Source organism: Leptonychotes weddellii, chromosome 11 (assembly GCF_054177405.1).
Source record: "Leptonychotes weddellii isolate Sample4059 chromosome 11, ASM5417740v2, whole genome shotgun sequence".
Lineage (NCBI taxonomy): Eukaryota > Metazoa > Chordata > Mammalia > Carnivora > Phocidae > Leptonychotes > Leptonychotes weddellii.
Genome location: NC_138379.1, coordinates 47,710,652 through 47,727,969, shown reverse-complemented (window position 1 = coordinate 47,727,969; position 17,318 = coordinate 47,710,652). Strand labels below are relative to the sequence as shown.

General features: G+C 48.7%; 1 protein-coding gene and 1 pseudogene across 1 annotated transcript; both read right to left on the bottom strand.

Annotated features, from left to right (window-relative positions):
- Positions 1-592: 592 nt before the first annotated feature.
- On the bottom strand, positions 593-16,976 carry DNAJB13 (DnaJ heat shock protein family (Hsp40) member B13). Its single transcript, XM_006730454.3, has 8 exons — positions 14,878-16,976; positions 8,310-8,413; positions 7,108-7,269; positions 4,580-4,737; positions 3,440-3,553; positions 2,429-2,542; positions 1,496-1,572; positions 593-878 (listed from the first exon to the last, which is right to left on the bottom strand). Exons 1-8 carry the CDS (start codon positions 14,943-14,945, stop codon positions 725-727), a joined length of 951 nt encoding a protein of 316 aa, XP_006730517.2. The 5' UTR covers positions 14,946-16,976; the 3' UTR covers positions 593-724.
- Positions 11,430-12,477, bottom strand: LOC102729307 (dnaJ homolog subfamily A member 1 pseudogene; annotated as a pseudogene).
- Positions 16,977-17,318: the final 342 nt, after the last annotated feature.

The window sequence follows — 17,318 nt, the reverse complement described above, 5'->3', positions numbered from 1 at the left end:
ATAAAGAAGATGTGGTATATATACACAATGGAATACTATTCAGCCATCAAAAAATGAAATCTTGCCATTTGCAATGACGTGGATGTAACTGGAGAGTATTATGCTAAGCAAAGTAAGTCAATCAGAGAAAGACAATTGTCATATGATTTCACTCATATGTGGAATTTAAGAAGCAAAACAGAGGATCATAGGGGAAGAGAAGAAGAAAAAAGACAAAATCAGAGAGGGAGAACAACCATAAGAGACTCTTAATATAGGAAACAAACTGAGAGTTGCTGGAGGGGAGGGAATGGGGGGATAGGGAAACTGGGTGATGGACATTAAGAAGGGCACGTGATGTAATGAGCACTGGGTATTATATAAGACTGATCTTATATCACTTAATCACTGACCTCTACCTCTGAAACCAATAACACATTATATGTTAATTAATGAATTAAAAAAAAAAAACCTGGACAAGGACCCAGGTTTTAGGCTTCCTGGGCCCTGCCCTTCCCTCTGCTCCACAAGAAGAGATATATGAAGCTCCTCTCCCTCCAACACAGTCTTCTGGGTGCAACTGGAAGATAGGAAATAAATCTTTATTGTGTCAGTTTAAAAGTCCCATGCCATCCCATCCTCACATCACATCTGTGCAGCGGGCTGGCTCCCTTGCATATCCTGAGGCAGGAATGGGATAAGGTCCAGGTAGCCTTCTCCCGTGCTCCAGCCCCCAGCCCACCAGTTATGTCAGCAATGCCTGGCGCAGCATTTGCTTCTTTTGGGGCGTGAGGCGGGTGGGGAACTGGATGTCAAAGAAGATGAAGAGATCTCCCTTCTTAGTGGGGTCCTCAGGTAGTGGCATCCCCTCACCTGGCACCTTCTTGAAATACTTGGGACTGAGACGGGAGGATGAAAGAAGGGAAATTATCACCCTCCCTCCCCGTCCCCCCACCCCCCATAGCGCTTTGACAGATCCCATGCTGCCCCTGCTCACATAACCTCAGGCATGGGGCAGTCGGTACCGCTTTCCACCAGGTGGCCCTTTTCAGACACAACAGGGTGGTGGTGGGGGGACTGGCTTGTTCAGACAGCCTGCCCCCTGAGAACCCATTTACACTGAGTATCTAATAGAGGGTTCCAGAACTAGAGGTTCCACCCTGAGTTGGGGTGGGGGTTGCTGAGCTACTGAGTAAAGCTTCCCATGCAGAGGGCCTTTCCTGTAAAGGACTTAAGGGATACAACTCAGAACACTAATGAGAGGTTCAGGAAGAGGAAGGCAACCAAGACTGCCAACACAGGAGGTGGGGGGGGGGCCCTCTGGGCTCTATACTGGCCTCGTGCAAGTTAGAAAAAGGCACTCCATTTACCAGGTGAATGCAGTTGGCCAGAGGTGGGGCTGGATTTCAGTCCTCTCTGGTGGGGACTGAACTGCACCAGGCTGCCCAGGGTGCCACTACCCTCCAAGGCCCAGGCCAGCCTTTCTGCCGACTGGGGCCCAAGCAGATGCACTCACTGGACAATGTCATTGATGGGGATGTTGAGCAGACGATCATCCAGGGTCTTCACCTCCACGGTGCAGCAGGTCAGAGCCTAGGGGACATGAGGGCCAAAGGTGCGAGTAGGGGAGGTCACCATGGCCATTCTGTTTAGAAGGCACTTTCAGAGCTTATTCAGTGCCAGGCCCTGAGCTCCACCTCGAGGAGACAAAAGGCTGTTCAAGGACTCACAGGAGAGCAAGCCAGGCAACTACCTGCTCTCAGGAGCTCAGTCTGGTAACTAAGATTGATGATGATATGTTTTGATAGAGGGAAGTAAAAGGGTCTGCGAGAGCCAAAGAGAGGCCCCAAAACCGTTTTGGAGTGGGACAGGAGGGCTGCACAGTGGTGGTAGCAGTTGATCAGGGTGAGAAGGAGCTTAGGTAGACAAGGTGGATATACAGCATTCATGCAGAGAGCCAAGCACAAACAAGAGTATGGAGGTGTGAAAAATGCACCCAATGGACAGGAGTCGGAGTGCAGGGAAAGAGATCCGCAGGGGCAGAGTGTGGAGGGCCCTGAATGCCATATGAGATGCTGAGACAGGCCTGCGGCACAGTCCAATGAGTACAGGGAAGAGCCTAGAGGAAATGCTTGGAAGGGAGGCCGGAGAGCTGCCAAAGGGCTGCTAGGCAGATGCAGGTGCCCACACCCACACTGTGGGGATGAACAGAAGGAGACCAGGTGGCAGGACTGACTGAGTGACTGCCTGCAGGTGGGGTGGGGGAGGGAAGGAAAAGTCTAGGCTGGTGCTATTCCTTACATGGAGGGGCCCTGAAGACAGCCACAAAGATTCTATGTGCACTCGTCACGTTCTGAAGGCCTGCCCCACACAGTGTGGGGAGTGCAGAGTGCGGCCAGCTTGCTCACTCTCATCTGCCCACCTCTACTCCTCCACTTTGCCCACTCACCTTGCCCAAGAGAATGGGGTTCACAAAAAGGAGGTTGTCATTCTCCCTGCGGAAGCGAGGGTGTAGCTTCTCCTTTACGATGAAGATGATGTCGGCTGGGATAATGTTGGGGCCCTGGGCAGAGGAGGCCAAGTGTTGACAAGGACTAATTGGCTGTGTGCCACTGGCCAAGTTCCTGCCTCCATGTCTTCAACAAGAGATTAAACTAGGTTTTCTGGAAGGACCTTTACATTTGGTTCCATATCCCCTCCTCTGAGAAGCTTACTCGAGTGAATCCAGCCCCCCCCCGCCCCGCCACACTACTTTTCCTCTATTGAGCATGCCCAAAAGGATTCACTCAGCTGGAGGGGGACAGAGCTTCCTCAGGTGGTGGGCAAAACGCTGAGCTGCAAGTTTGGTTTTTTTTTAAACTTTTTTATTGTTATGTTAATCCCCATACATTATATCATTAGTTTTAGATGTAGTGTTCCATGATTCATTGTTTGTGCATAACACCCAGTGCTCCATGCAGAACGTGCCCTCCTCAATACCCATCACCAGGCTAACCCATCCTCCCACCCCCCTCCCCTCTAGAACCCTCAGTTTGTTTTTCAGAGTCCATCGTCTCTCATGGTTTGTCTTGAGCTGCAAGTTTTGAAGACAACTTTCTGCAAGCCTCTGTCCTGCCAAGCATCATTAAGTCACCAAAACTCTGCTAAAGTCTCTTCTGGAAGAACTCTTGCGCTCTTGCCCTGGGCAAATCCCTTCCCTCTCTGGGCCTCAGTTTCCTATTCTGCAAAATGGGGAAAAGCCCTGGGCTATCCACTCACAAAGGTATGGTGAGGCTCTGTCGCTTGAAAGGGACTTTGGGGATCATCTCACCCACTCTGCAGACTGGTCTCCCTACCAGACTAGGGCTCACAGGGCAGGAGAAAACATTGCCTCCTTCCCCTTCAGTCTTCCCACCCCATGAGCAAACCCAGGTGACTGAGACCAACTAGGACTGACCCTAGTCAGTTCCCTCCTTCTCACCTGGTCCCCTTCCTTCTCAAAGGTGATCCGTGTGCCCTGCCTCCAACCGGGTTTCACATCAATTGTGAGAATCTTGTCCTTGATGGTAGAGGAGTACCCATCCTCGTTCAGCACCTGCAGCCAGATGGCAGGGGGGGAGGTTTGCTGGGGCTTTCCCGGCTGGCCTCTTCACATGAGAAAGATGTTACAGGGGTTCATTCCTCTAGCAACAGGGAGAACCTTCCCGGAGCCATTCCCACTCTCACCCCATTCACTGGAACCAAGGACTTATAATTCCAGGATGACAGACTATGTCATGGGGCTGGGGCCTGAGATGCCAAGTGGTCACCATGAGTTGATCAAGCCCCCAACTCCAGCCCTAGAAATCACGTGGCCCTGGCCACTAACAAATGCATAGTGAACACATACCCAGGTCCTCTCCCAACCCAGAGGCTCTGGCTCTGAGGCTCTGGCAGGTCTCTTAATCATGAAGGGAGAAAGACCACAGAGGTCAGCATATCTGAGCATTCCCTATTATGTCATCCATCCATTCCCCAACCAATCACATGCTCAGATGGGTGCCATCTGTGGAAAGCCTGGCCATAGCTGGCATCTCCTCTTCTGGGCGAAGGTGTTAGGAGGCCTTGCTCATGTGCCTACCATAGGGCTGGGCCATGGGACAGGGCCAACCCAAAAACTGCACCCTGAGGCCCTGAAGGTCTTCAGTCAGACTCTTTGGGGACTCGCAGCCCACCCTCCATGCCCACACTGTTTCTTCTTACTCATGAGGCTTACACACTGATGAAGCCCTGGGGGTATGGTCTGGTAATGTCCAGAGGGCAGAATTCACAAGAGACTCTACCTATTCAGAGCCCAACTTCCCACAGGGATGGGGCTGAACTGAGAAGAAAGGGAAGACTCTGTCCCACTTAGAACACTGGAGAGGAGATTCCTGCACTAGGAAAGAATGGGGCTAATACCTTCAATTGTCCCTTCCAACTTCAGATTCTAGAATTCTATTATCCTAGGTCTCCAAATCTGAGATTTCATGATTCTATCAGAGACCATACCTGAGGTCTCCAGTGAGGATAGGGAGGAGGTTACTTATAAGATTGGAGGGGATAGGTAGTGGCTCCCAGTAGGAGCAAGCCAAGTACTCACCCTTCGGGAGATCTTAATTTTCTTGGTGCAGCCAAAGAATAAGTCCTCCAGGGATAGGTAGAGGTCTCGTTCGATTGGGGGGTCCTGTTTCTTGACCCCTCGGCCCCGGAGCTCCCCAAAGTTCAAATCTACCTCACTTCCTTCTGCATCAAAAAACTCTGCAGGAGGTGGGGAGAGGAGAAGAGTAAGAGAGGCTGTTTCCAGGGACTTGCATGCATAGACACCTCCACACACACCTCTTCAGTCCCCAGCATCCCATTCCTACCTTGCAGACTCAGATTGTTAGGCCAGGCCAAAAAGTTGTCCTCAATTGCAGATCCAATGACTATCATTCCTTGCCCCTTCCCACTGCTTCATCCCCCTGTTTGGATATTCCCACACTTTTCTGACTCCCTTCCCCCTAAGCTTGGGGAAATACCCCTCAAGGCTGGCTGCCTCAGAAGAGAGAGGAGTGCCCTCTGGTGGTGGCTCCTGGTATGCCAGAAATGACTCTGGCTGTTAGCTTGCTGCTGGGAGGGTCATATGCATCCTAGACCTTCCTACCCTTCCCCAGGCTCTCCTCTCCCTCACTGTCCAGCCCAGCCTAAGACCACTAGAGACCCCAGACTCAAGTTTCTATGAAGTCAGCAGCTGACAAGGGGCTGGGGCAGGGGTGGTTCCTAACAAATTTGAGAGTTCACCAAACTCTTTTTTTTCCCCTCAATCTCTTTTCTCCCTGCCTAGCTCTACACCTGTAACCCCTCTTGCTGCCCCGCCCTTCCATCCCAGTGCAAAGAGCCCTTGTCTCTCGAAGTTGAGTTGTCTCTATGTAGTTGTTTGGTTTCAGTTTTTCTGTCCGTGGGATGGAGTAAGAATGCCTGATCTGCCTTCTACCATTAGGATTAAATAAGATGATGAAGAAGAGCCAAAGGTTGCTGAGAGCTAACTACGCATCAGGGACTGGTTTCAGCTCTTCACACTATTCTCTCACTGGGCAGAGACCAAGGAAAATGCTCACAGTCCCACAGTCCACCTGAGCCCAGGACAATTTGACTCTAGAACCTGCGCCCTGAACCACTATGCTTATTGCTACATGTGAAACCCTTCATAAATTTTGTGAATTCCGGGGTTGCCATCATAATTAAGATTTTTTGTACTCTACCTCTTACGGTTAGTGCCAGGAATGAACGTCACAGGCTAGAAGGGTGCAATGACTTGAGGCTAGGGAGGGCGAGTCCCCACTGTAATGTGTGCCCCGCTGTGAGGTGATAACTAATCGAGAGGCCTGTGAATTACCTGGTCCCCTCTTGTATTACTGAATTCATTTGTTCACCCTGCACCTATGGTGCACCAGACACCCCAGTAGCCAGGTCATAGGAAGGCCTAGTCCCTCGGCCCTGCAGGGAGACGGGACACAAGGACCCCTAGGGTGAAGCACTGAGGCAGTGTAGCTTCTGAGTGCTGCCCGAGGGACCCCAAACCCTGTAGGTGATGCCCCGTAAGTTCTGGGTTGGCTCCTCTGAGCTACCTCTTTTCCATGCACGTGTCCCTGGGAGAGACAGGTCCATTGTATGCTTTCAATCGGCAAAGCCCATGTTCATGATGGCTTTATAAAGCCCATTATCTCATTGATAATGACGGGTGAGGAATGGACTAGTACAGCCATTTAACCGTAAGGAAGCTGAGGTTTCAGAGCGGTGAAGAGATCTGCCCAGAGTCACACAGCTCATACGTGGCAGTGCGTGGATTTGAAACAGGCCTGACCTCAAGTCCCCTGCTTTGTCCAATCACACATGGAGCTTATGAACTCAGCTTCCTCTAGCAGACCGGTGAAGGCAATGCAGGGTGGGAGGGGTCTCTGAGGTAGACAGGCAGTGAGCTGTAGCTCACTTCTTTTTAACATGGAGAAAAGGAAGAGAGAACTTCTGAAATGCAGAAAGGCATTATATCTAGGGGAAGGGGCCACAGGGGGACAGGACAGGCAGTGACACCGAGCCTCTCTGAGTCACATAACTGGAGCCAGGAAGACAGGTCTGAGGGTTAACTGTCCTTGCAAGATGACCCTGAGCCTCAGAAATCAGCTCTTTGTCAATTTGTTGGGATGTGGGATTATTCACCCATCCATCCATGTACGCATCTGACTAACACACCCCCATACAATGAAACCTGATGCAGCTATTAAAATGAATGAAGTAGATCTGTATATAATACGATATATAATAAGATCATCTCCAAGCTATACTAAGCAAAAAAAATCAGTGTGTACAATATGGTCCTATTTCCTTAATTAGATAAAAGGCTTATGTAAAGATAAATATATGCTCATAAATGCACAGAACATTTCTGGAAGGATACACAAACTGTTAACAGTAAGTGGCTGCTTCTGGAGAAGGAAGAAAGGAATTTATTTCTTCTTTAATACAATTTTTTTTTTACCATGCACTGTATCTATTTCTTAAAGTAAACAAAACAAAAGAATTTGAAGAAAAGAAACCTTTTACAGCTCTGTCCTTTCCCAGTCAGGCAAGTGGCTAGGTGGGGTCTCTTACCACCAGAGGGGTTGTCTCCTCCGAAGAACTCATGGAAAACCTTTTCAGGGTTGCCGTGGAAGACGTAACCAGTTGTCCATGGGGTCTGGGATCCAAACTCCAGAGGAATCCCGCCCTTCAGGCCCTCCTCTCCAAACTTGTCATAGATGCCTCTCTTCACAGCTGTGGACATGTGGCACCTTGAGGAGGGGGCCAGTCTTGGGGACTAAGATAGCTGCTGGGCTGGGAAGCAGGTGGACACAGGGTGGAGAGAAAGGGGCAAAAGCAACCTTATTTCTAAAGTGTCTGTTGTCTGGCATTCTTTGGAGGGAGACCCTAAAAGTTAGGTGTGTAATCTCATTTTGGGTGCATCTAAGTATGGTCCTATAGCCAGGAGGAGAACCGAGTTAGGTGGAGACTTGCTGGGGGCGGTAGGGGAGGGCTGGAGGAGGGATCTAGAGATTAAGGGTCTGGCTACTCTCCTGGAATTTGGCTAAACTCATCATCACAGCTACTGTTTTCTCTGGGGCAGGTAGAATCCTAGTACCTTGAAATTCTAGAATCTAAGAATTCTAGAGCTGCGAAATTCTAGAGCTTTGAAATCCTACAGTCTAAGGACTCTAAAGTCCTGAAAACTTGGGACTAAAGAAACCTTTGTGATCTGGCCATTCTTCTGCACAGGATCTGTGATTAGTCTCCAGGACAAGCCTTCAGGGACATCCATGCAGGTACTGCCCAGGGCAGAAATGGGGAATCACTTTCCACACTCTTGGTTTCAGGAGATTTCTGAATTACCAGCCTCTCTCTGCCCCTTTATAGATATGCTGTCCTTGGGGAGTTGGAGATGTAGCTACTTGGCAGTCTGGGAAGAGTAACTGGGCATACGCCTCAGCCTCACCTTCCTCCCTTGGCAGCAAGCATCTCACTGTGTGCATCCCTGCAGGGCACAGGGGTTGGGGGGGCTGTGGGAGACCTGCCCCAGGTCCTGCCCCACTGAGACTGGCTGAGCGGATCAGCTTAATCCAAGGGCTCTCCACGCCACGTCAACCTTACCTTGTGACTACTGAGAGAGGCAATTCTTCATGCTGTTTTCTTTCTAAGTTTGTTCAGACACTAGGCAGGGAAGAGGAATGCTTCCTCTCTGTTGGGCCCCCTCAGAAAGCCCAACACCCAGAGACCTAAGGAATAGAGCGAGGGCAGAGGAGATGCGTGGAGTCACTCACGGTCGCTCAGCACATCATAGGCCTCTGCTATTTGCCTGAATGTCTCTGCTGAGGATGGCTCACTGGACTTGAGTGGGTGGTTCTTAAGGGCCAGTTTCCGGTACCTAGACGGGGGAGGATTCATACAAGTTATAGCAGCTGACACGGGCCTGAGGCGCAGATCATGGCTCGGAGCTGGCTCTGCTGTCCACTGCTCTGATGTTCCCAGCTATAAAATCAGGGCTGTGGTGGCCAAGGTGGCACATTGCTCAGATGCCCTCGAAGAGAACCCAGTGGGGAGAGCACGTAGTTGCCCACCCTGGGTGTTTGTGCTGCGGCTACACTTTCTCAAGCTGCTCCAGCCAGTGCCCAAAGCATGGTGGGGACGTTAGTGCTGGTGCATCCCCGTAGGACACAAGACCCCTCCAACCTGCAACCTCTGCCTCAGGTCTCCTGTTGATCGGCCCGGCTGAGCTTTTCCTCCAGACCACTCTGCAGCCCTCCCCAGCCAGCTCCCGGGCCACAGGTATCACACTTGCCCTGGGGTCCGAAGGCCCCCGCCGCACACTCCTGCTCCCCCTTCACCCTCACACGTGTTTCCAAATTTCTTGCACATCTAATCCTGTCTTGATGTCCGAACTGACACCTAGGCTTCTTGGGAAGATCGGGTAAAATAAGGCGTCAAAGGGCTGGGTACAGAGAGGCACTCAGCGCATGTCAGGCCCTCTTACTGTCTCCTGCTTCTGTGCTCATTCCTTTCCCGGCTTCCGTAGCTATCCAGTCCCACCACTCACCAAAGTGTGGGAGATAGGGAGGATAACCACAGGGGACAGTGCTGTAGCCCAAGGCCAGGAGCCCTGAGGGACCCTGACCACCCCTGAGCCTATAGGAGTGAGGCGAGGGAGAAGTTAACGAAATCCCACAGGACAGTGTGTGGCCGGGGGCCCTTGGCAGGAGTTGTCATCTGCAGTTAAGGAACATAGCCAACCTGAAGGGCCCTCAGAGGAAGGGAGCTGGGTATAAATACCCCAGCCCCACTCTCCTCTCCTCCCTCCCGATCACCTGCCTTGGGCTCTCTTTAGCCAGATGCATCAGCAAGTCTGAGGGCCAGGGTGCCTATTGATGCAGTTCAGAGGGCCCAGCTTCCAGCGCAGAGAGTAGGGTGCAGAAGGGTGGGGAGTGGGTCTGGAGGAGCCAAAAGAGGGCATCAGTGCAGCCCCCTGAGTGGCTCAGTACAAATCTGACCGCATGTCAGAGTGCTGTGGGTCAGAGTGCAGCTCCTCGGCCCGGCTCACATCTTCTAAGCTGGTGACCCCTTCTGCTCCTTCTCTTCGCACTCCACACACTATCTGTATGCAAGCTCATCTGTCCTGAGGCTTTGAGTACCACTCACTCGCTGACCACTCCCAAATCTCTGAAACCAGGCCACTGAGCTTCAGACTTCTGTATCCAGCTGCCATCTTGGTATCTCCTCTCCAATGTCCCACAGGCCCCACAAACTCAATGAGCCCAAATACAAATACATTTTCACTCCCCATTTTTTTGCCCACTTTCCCAGGCACTGCAGCCAAAAAGCTGAGCATTATCAACTCCCAGGTTCTTCGTCCTCTCCACCCCCAGCCCACCCGTCACCAAGGCACATCAGCTTTCCTTTCTCCCCAATGTTCTCTTCTTGCCTCTTCATCCCTACAACTATTGCAGAACCATGGCTTCTTGTTTCTAGTGTTCCCCCTTTCCAGGCCTTTCAGTGTGCTGTCCCCTGACCAAGTCACTCTCCGGCCTAAATCCTCCACTGGTTGGTTCCCCTTTGTCTTCAGCATAAAATCCAAATCTCTCTAAGATTCAAGCCTCTTCTTCTCTCTCTGGCCTTCTCACTCACTGCTCTCCCTCCCCACTCCCATGACCTCTCCTGACCTTCTGACCAGGCTCCAAACTCCCCACACCGCATTGCTCATGTCTTTGACATTCTATTCCCTTCACCTGTAACACTCACCCCTCTCCAGTCCCTCCCATCTCCCACTGGCACGTTTTCATTCATCTTTCAACACGCAGCTCAGGGGTCAACACCTCCAGGATGCCTTCCCTAACAGCAGCCTCCATTCTGGGTTAGACTCCCCTCCCCGCATCCCCAGTGCCTTCAATCCCTCAACTTAGCACTCGGTGCTCCAACTGTTTATTGACTGGCTTGTCTCTCCCACCAGCGTGAGTTCCTTGAGTTGCTCTGTCTAGTTCTGTCGCTGATGCCTAGCACTGAGCAGCAGGGAGTAAATGAATGACCCAAACTGTCCCACAAGGCAGCCCATCTCACTGCTCTGACTCTAAGGCAACATTTCATCTTACTGAGTGAGCTCAGCTGTCCTGTGACTCTGAAGGTCCTGACTCGGCCCCCGGAGGCCTTACAGAGAGTATCTGTTTTGTCTACCTTTGGAGGCTTGAAGACAATTGTCACGACCTCCCTGAGGCTTTGAAGCCAGCCCTTCTCAGGTACAAAGGTCAAAGTCAGTTATGGGGAGAACTGCAAGTAAATTCTATCAGTGAGTAAAAGTAAGTAGGTTTGAGAAGAGTTCCATTTGCACATAAACTTGAGTGGTTGTCAGATTTGCCTGGCAGTGCCATCACTGTTTTCCGGAGTGGGCAGGATGGCGTGGAGGCACCTCAGATGCCGCGGCCTAGACTGAGTGAGAGGTACTGAGAAGGTAAACAGCTAGGCAATTAGGAACCATCGTGGTGCTTTTCTTCATTATATACATTCAGCATTTGAGGGGGGAGGTCAAAATCTAGGTACTCCTGTATGGGACTCATCCCTTAAAGCTGTTACAAGAGAGAAGAGTTAAGAGCCACTGTTTGAAATACATGTGGTTCTTTAAACCACTTTTTTTTTTTTGAGCTTTTATATTTGAGTTTATTCTTCATTTAACTTTTAAAACACTACTATAGTTGAATTTTTTTTTTTTTGAAGATTTTATTTATTTGACAGAGAGAGAGAGAGAGCACAAATAGGCAGAGCGGCAGGGAGAGGGAGAAGCAGGCTCTCTGCTGAGCGGGGAGCCAGATGTGGGGCTCGATCCCAGGACCCCAGGATCACGACCTGAGCCGAAGGCAGCCGCCTAACCGACTGAGCCACCCAGGCGCCCCCTATAGTTGAATATTAAAACAAAAACAATAGCAAGTAGTGAGCTATGATTATAGTCCTTCACTCATTCACTACTGCATAAAAAATGCCAGCAGTGTTATTCACTGGCCCCATTAAGAGGTCTGACACTGAACACCACCCCTGGGATGATGTTCATCATCCTCATAGGCTTCCCCATTATAATGGCGCCATCCGTCCTGATTTGGATCAAAGTCCACCAGTTCTACCTGGTCCATTTCATCAGTCTCTTCTACTTCCTTCCTCTCAGGCAGGAGTTTTTCCAGCAAAGAGAGTTTATCAGGAGAGAGAAAGCCATTCTCAGGAAAGTTTACCTTAAATTCAATGATTAGGCGACCCTTCTCATATGGTCTATGATATATTGTCATGCCTTCATTTAGCACACACTTGATCTCTCCATGCTTGACAATGTGACCTGGATGAGAGGTGATGACGATGGTTCGGTTGTCAAGAGTAGATATTGGCTTTTGCAAGCCGCACCACACTTCAAACAGCTGTATGTCCATACACATGTAAAGGTCTTCTCGCCGAGTAAAAACAGCACGGTCCTTCTGATCTAAAACAAGGTTCCAGTCCTGGTTCTTGGTCTCCTTCACCATGGAATGTTATCTTCTGGCCATCCTTCATACCTTTGTCAATATGAACTTCTAGAATCTACTTCTCTTGAACTATCTTCCTTCCATTGCAGCTTTTACATCTATCTTTAGGACTGATCCGTTCCCCATGGTCCTGGCGCTCCATGCACACAGATTGAATTTGCTGAACCATTCCAGGTCCTATCTGATGAATTCTTATTTGCATTCCTGTACCTCAGCAATTGGGACAACATTTGGCTCCTTTCTTACCACCTCGGCCTTCACATTTATTGCAAATCACATTCTTTTGCAGAGCTAGTTTTTTCTTGTTGCACCATTATATAAATCTTCTAAGGTTACTGAGAGCTGATGCACAACATTTTTACCTCTCCTTTCTCTCTGCATCCTTCCTCCTCCTCCAAAAAACATATCAAAGATGTCCATGGGGGAGCCAAAACCACCACCAGCTAAGCCTGTTCTCCTTTGTCATATAATTCCCTTTTCTTTGCATCAGAGAGTACTTCGTAAGCTTGAGAAATCTGTTTAAACTTCTCTCCTTCATTTGGATTCTTATCAGGGTGGTACTTCAAGGCCAGTTTCCTGTAGGCCTTTTTCAGTTCCTCTTGGGTGGCATTGGGTTTGATCCCCAAAACATCATAGTAAAGTGGTTTCTTTCACCATTTTCTACAGCCAGTGAGAGGGCTGAGGCCGGTGTAGGGGAGCGGGAAGGAGCTTGTGGCTGGGCACAGCTTGGGCAGCTGCCGCTCCTCCGAATCTCACCGAGCATTCTGGAAAGTTCCCTTAATCACTCTTTATATGACACGATTTTTGCTGCAAATGATTGCTAGGCATTTCATGTTCATTATCTCATATAATCCCATGTCAATACCACAACAACCCTTATAATTATTATTTTTAAAAGAATTTTATTTATTTGAGAGAGAGAGAGTGAGAGAGCACAAGCGGGGTGAGCGGCAGAGGGAGAGGGAGAAGCAGACTCCCCGCTGAACAGGGAGCCCAATGTGGGGCTCAATCCCAGGACCCGGGGATCATGACCTGAGCCAAGGCAGACGCTCAACCCACTGAGCCACCCAGGTGTCCCAACCCTTATAATAATTATTTTAGAGATGGAAAAACTGAGGCTCAGAGAGGTTAATTTGTCCATGTCACACAGCTAGCAGATAGGAGAACCTGGATTCAGACCTGGGTCTTCCCAGTATTTAACTTTGGCTTATCTTTCTGCACTCTAACTCCTTGTGACCTCTCCTCAGATGGCTCCCACTGGCCAAGGAGATGCTCTGAACAGTGGGTGACATCACATGCTGTCCTGAATTGTTCTGTAATTGTCTCATGAGTTTGTGTCTTGTTTCTCCAGCCACATTGTAGACTCTCTCCACTTAACCCCACATAAATGCCCTATAGGACCTGGCCCACAGTAGGCCTGGTGTCTGGATACTGGTTCTGCCATTTACTAGGCACATGGCCTTGGGATAAAAACCATACCTACCTCTCAGGGTTGTTGTGAAGACTAAATGAAATAATGATGGAAGGTTCTCAGAACAGAATCTGTACGTTCAAGAAATGTATCACTACCCAACCTTAACTGACTGTATTATCACAGATTCCTCCCTTTTTCTTTACCTTCCAATGATCCCATTAATAGCTAAGTCCATTCTCTCTCCTCTCTCCAGCACACTGTTCTGCTTCAAGTTTCATCTTTTTTCTTTTTTTTTTTTTTAATTTTATTTATTTATTTGCAAGAGAGTGAGTGAGTGAGAGCGAGAGCATACAAGCAAGGAGAGGGGCAGAGGGAGAGGGAGAAGCAGGCTCCCCCCTGAGCAGAGAGCCCGATGTGGGGCTCGATCCCAGGACCCTGGGATCATGACCTAAGCCGAAGGCAGACGCTTAACCAACTAAGACACCCAGGTGCCCCCAAGCTTCATCTTCTGCCTTGATTATCACGACAGCCTCTGAAGGGGTCTCTCTCCTTCTAAAATAAGCTTCCACAGCACTCTGTACTTCCTCTTCTGTAACACTCATCACACTTATGACTTACTCAACATCTGTATTCATCAACAAAATTAAGCTGTGTATCTGCCTGATTCATGATTATATCTCCAGCTGCTACCACTGCACCTAACCATAGGGTAGGCACTCAATAAATATTCATCAAAAAAACACATCTTTTTTTTTTAAGAGAGAGAGAGAGCATGTGTGCGAGCAGAGTGGGGGGGGGTGGGAAGCAGAGGGAAAGGGAGAGAGAGAATCATAAGCGGGCTTGGAGCCCAGTGTGGAGCCTGGACGCGGGGATCAATCTCATGACCCCGAGATCATGACCCGAGCCGAAATCAAGTCTGAAGCTTAACCGACTGAGCCACACAGGTGCCCCCAAAAAACACATTTTTTCAGAAAAATGTGCTGATTTCTGTCCTAGACTTTCTTGGAAATGGACCACAAAGTCCCCAGGACCTGATCAAAGTATTGAGAAATGCAGTTCAACATCAAAAACTCATCTGATGGCCAGAATAAAATTTGAAACACATCCATCTGGTCAGGTCACTCTCCTTTTCTCAATCTTTTGGTTCTCCATAATCAGAATAAAGTTCAAATGTCTCCTTTGTCCCTATTTTTATTGCTAGAAAAACCAGGATACCCAGGAGGGGAGACAGGGCATAGGGGGTAAAGGATGATGGATTGGGAACTCTGACCCAGCCCAAACCCATGCTATAGGTATGCAAGAAGCAAGAGAAGGAACAAGGTTTACCTTGCCTGCCCTAAGCTGTTCAAGAAAGCTCAATTTGGAAGAGAGAAAGGTGGGGACTTCCTGGCACACCCCTAAAGCCTCACTCCCGCCTCAACTTACGCCTTCTTGATCTGGGCATCCTCTGAATTGCGAGTGATCTGGAGCACCGAGTAATAATCCTGGCCCATGGCTGGCTGGCAAGGCACTCAGTCGTTGTATAAACCCGACTTGAAGGAGGGCTGTTAGTCTGCATTCTCTGGTTGCTCCTGACAACCGCACAGGGGCACTCTGGGAGTGGTAGTCCTTCCTGCCTAAGCAAACCACCGCTCAGTTCCGCCTCACAGAAGAGCCAATAGAAGAATTAGAAGAATAGGGGCTGATTCTGTGACCCTGATAAAGGTCACTCAACTCAGAAACTCTCAACTCAGTTTTTCAGAACGGGGGCGCCTGGGTGGGACAGTCGGTTGAGGATCCGACTCTTGGTTTCAGCTCAGGTCATGATCTCAGGGTCGAGAGATTGAGCCCCACTGGGGCTCCAGGTTCAGTGCAGAGTCAGAGTTGGCTTGAGACTCTTTCTCCCTGTCGCTCTGCCCCTCCACCCTCCCAACACTCTCTCTCTCAAAAATAAATAAAATCTTTAAAAAAAAAAAAACTTTTCAGAACAAATGCATTTAGCTGACTTTTTAAAAATTTGTTTTAAATTTTAGAATAGTTTTAGATTTTCAGAGAAGTTGGGAAGACAGTATAGAATTCCCATATACCCCACACCCAGTTTCCTGTATTATTAATGGCTTACATGAGTCAGGTATATTTGTCACAAATAACAACCAATATTGATACATCAAGGGTTTTTTTTAATGTTCAATTTAGTGATATTTATTATTAAGTTTTATTTTAATTCCAGTATAGCTAACATGCAGTGTTATATTAGTTTCAGGTGTACAATACAGTGATTCAACAATTCCATACATCACCTGGTGCTTATCACAATTAAGTGTACTCCTTAATCCCCATCACCTGTTTCACCCATCCCTCCACCCACCTCCCCTTTGGTAACCATCAGTTTGTTCTCTATAGTTGTTGATTATTTCCTCCAGATACATCATTTATAATGGAAGTACATACTTTATTCAGATTTCCTAGTTTTTAACTAATGTCTTTTTTTCTATTCCAGGATCCCAACCAGGATACCACATTACATTTAGTTCTCATGTTTCCTTAGGCTTCTCCTGGCTAAAACTGTTTCTCAAACTTTTCTTGTTTTTTGATGACTCTGATAGTTTAAGGAGGACTGGTCATGTATTTTGTACAATCTCTCAATGGGATTTGTTTGATGTTTTTCCTTATGATTAGACTGAGGTTAGGGGCTTCTGGAAGGAAGACCACGGAGGTGAAATGCCATTCTCATTCCATCATATCAACATGACATCACTGGTAATGTTGACCTTCACCTGCTGAGGTAGGTGTTTTTCAGGTTTCTCTCCACTATAAGGTTACTTTTGTTTCCTCCTTTCTGGATTGTACTCCTTGGAAGGAAGTCATTTCATGGCCCACCCTTAAAAATTGGGGAATTCTGCTCTACCTCCTTGAGGGCAGAAGCACCCTGTTTTCCACATCCCACATCCAATCAGTCACTAAGCTTGGTCCATTTTACCTTTTAGGCACCTCTCAAGCCTCTTCCTCCTCAGAGCCATGGTCTTGCTTTGGCTTTCATCTTTCAGCAAAGCCACTCCAACTTCTCACTTTCCTGCCCACCTTGCCTCTACCCTGCCAAGACCATACTCCACATTGCCCAAAGTGAATCCAAACTGCTGACCCTGGCATACAGGCATTCAGTGATCTGCTCCTGCCCTACCTACCCTAATCTCTCACCCCAGGGCACACCAACTCCCACTGCTCCTTGCTTCTCAGACGCTTGAGCATGAAAAAGCATGCTTGCAATTGCTCCAACTAATCATTCTCTTATTCACCTCCGGGGCTACCTCTCCTCAGACCCTCCAGACTACACACACCACTGACCCTGGCTTTGACCAAGCTAACCCTTATTTTGTTTTTCTTATTAAGAAGTTTGTATGCACAAAAAAGCAGCATTAGAACATTCCTTATTGAAGGAATGTTGCCCCTGTGTGCCCCTCTCTGTTTAGTATTCTTTTGTTTTTATTTATTGTTTCACTACTATGCATCTCCTGTGGTGTACTTCTGTGCTTGTAAATATTTAACCAGCTTTTTGCATGCTCTACCCACCGAACCAGCCAGGCACCACTGATGTCAAATTTTTTTTTATAACTTTTTTTTTTTTTTGAGATTTATTTATTCCTAAGAGACAGAGAGAGAGAGGCAGAGGGAGAAGCAGGCTCCCTACTGAGCAGGGAGCCCAATGCGGGACTCGATCCCAGGACCCTCAGATCATGACCTGAGCCGAAGGCAGATGCTTAACCGACTGAGCCACCAGGCGCCCCTCTTTTGACCATTTTTCTACTGGGCTCTGTGTGTGTGTGTGTGTGTGTATGTGAGAGAGAGAGAGAGACTCTTCATGTTTTATATTTCTTTGTTGAAAATAT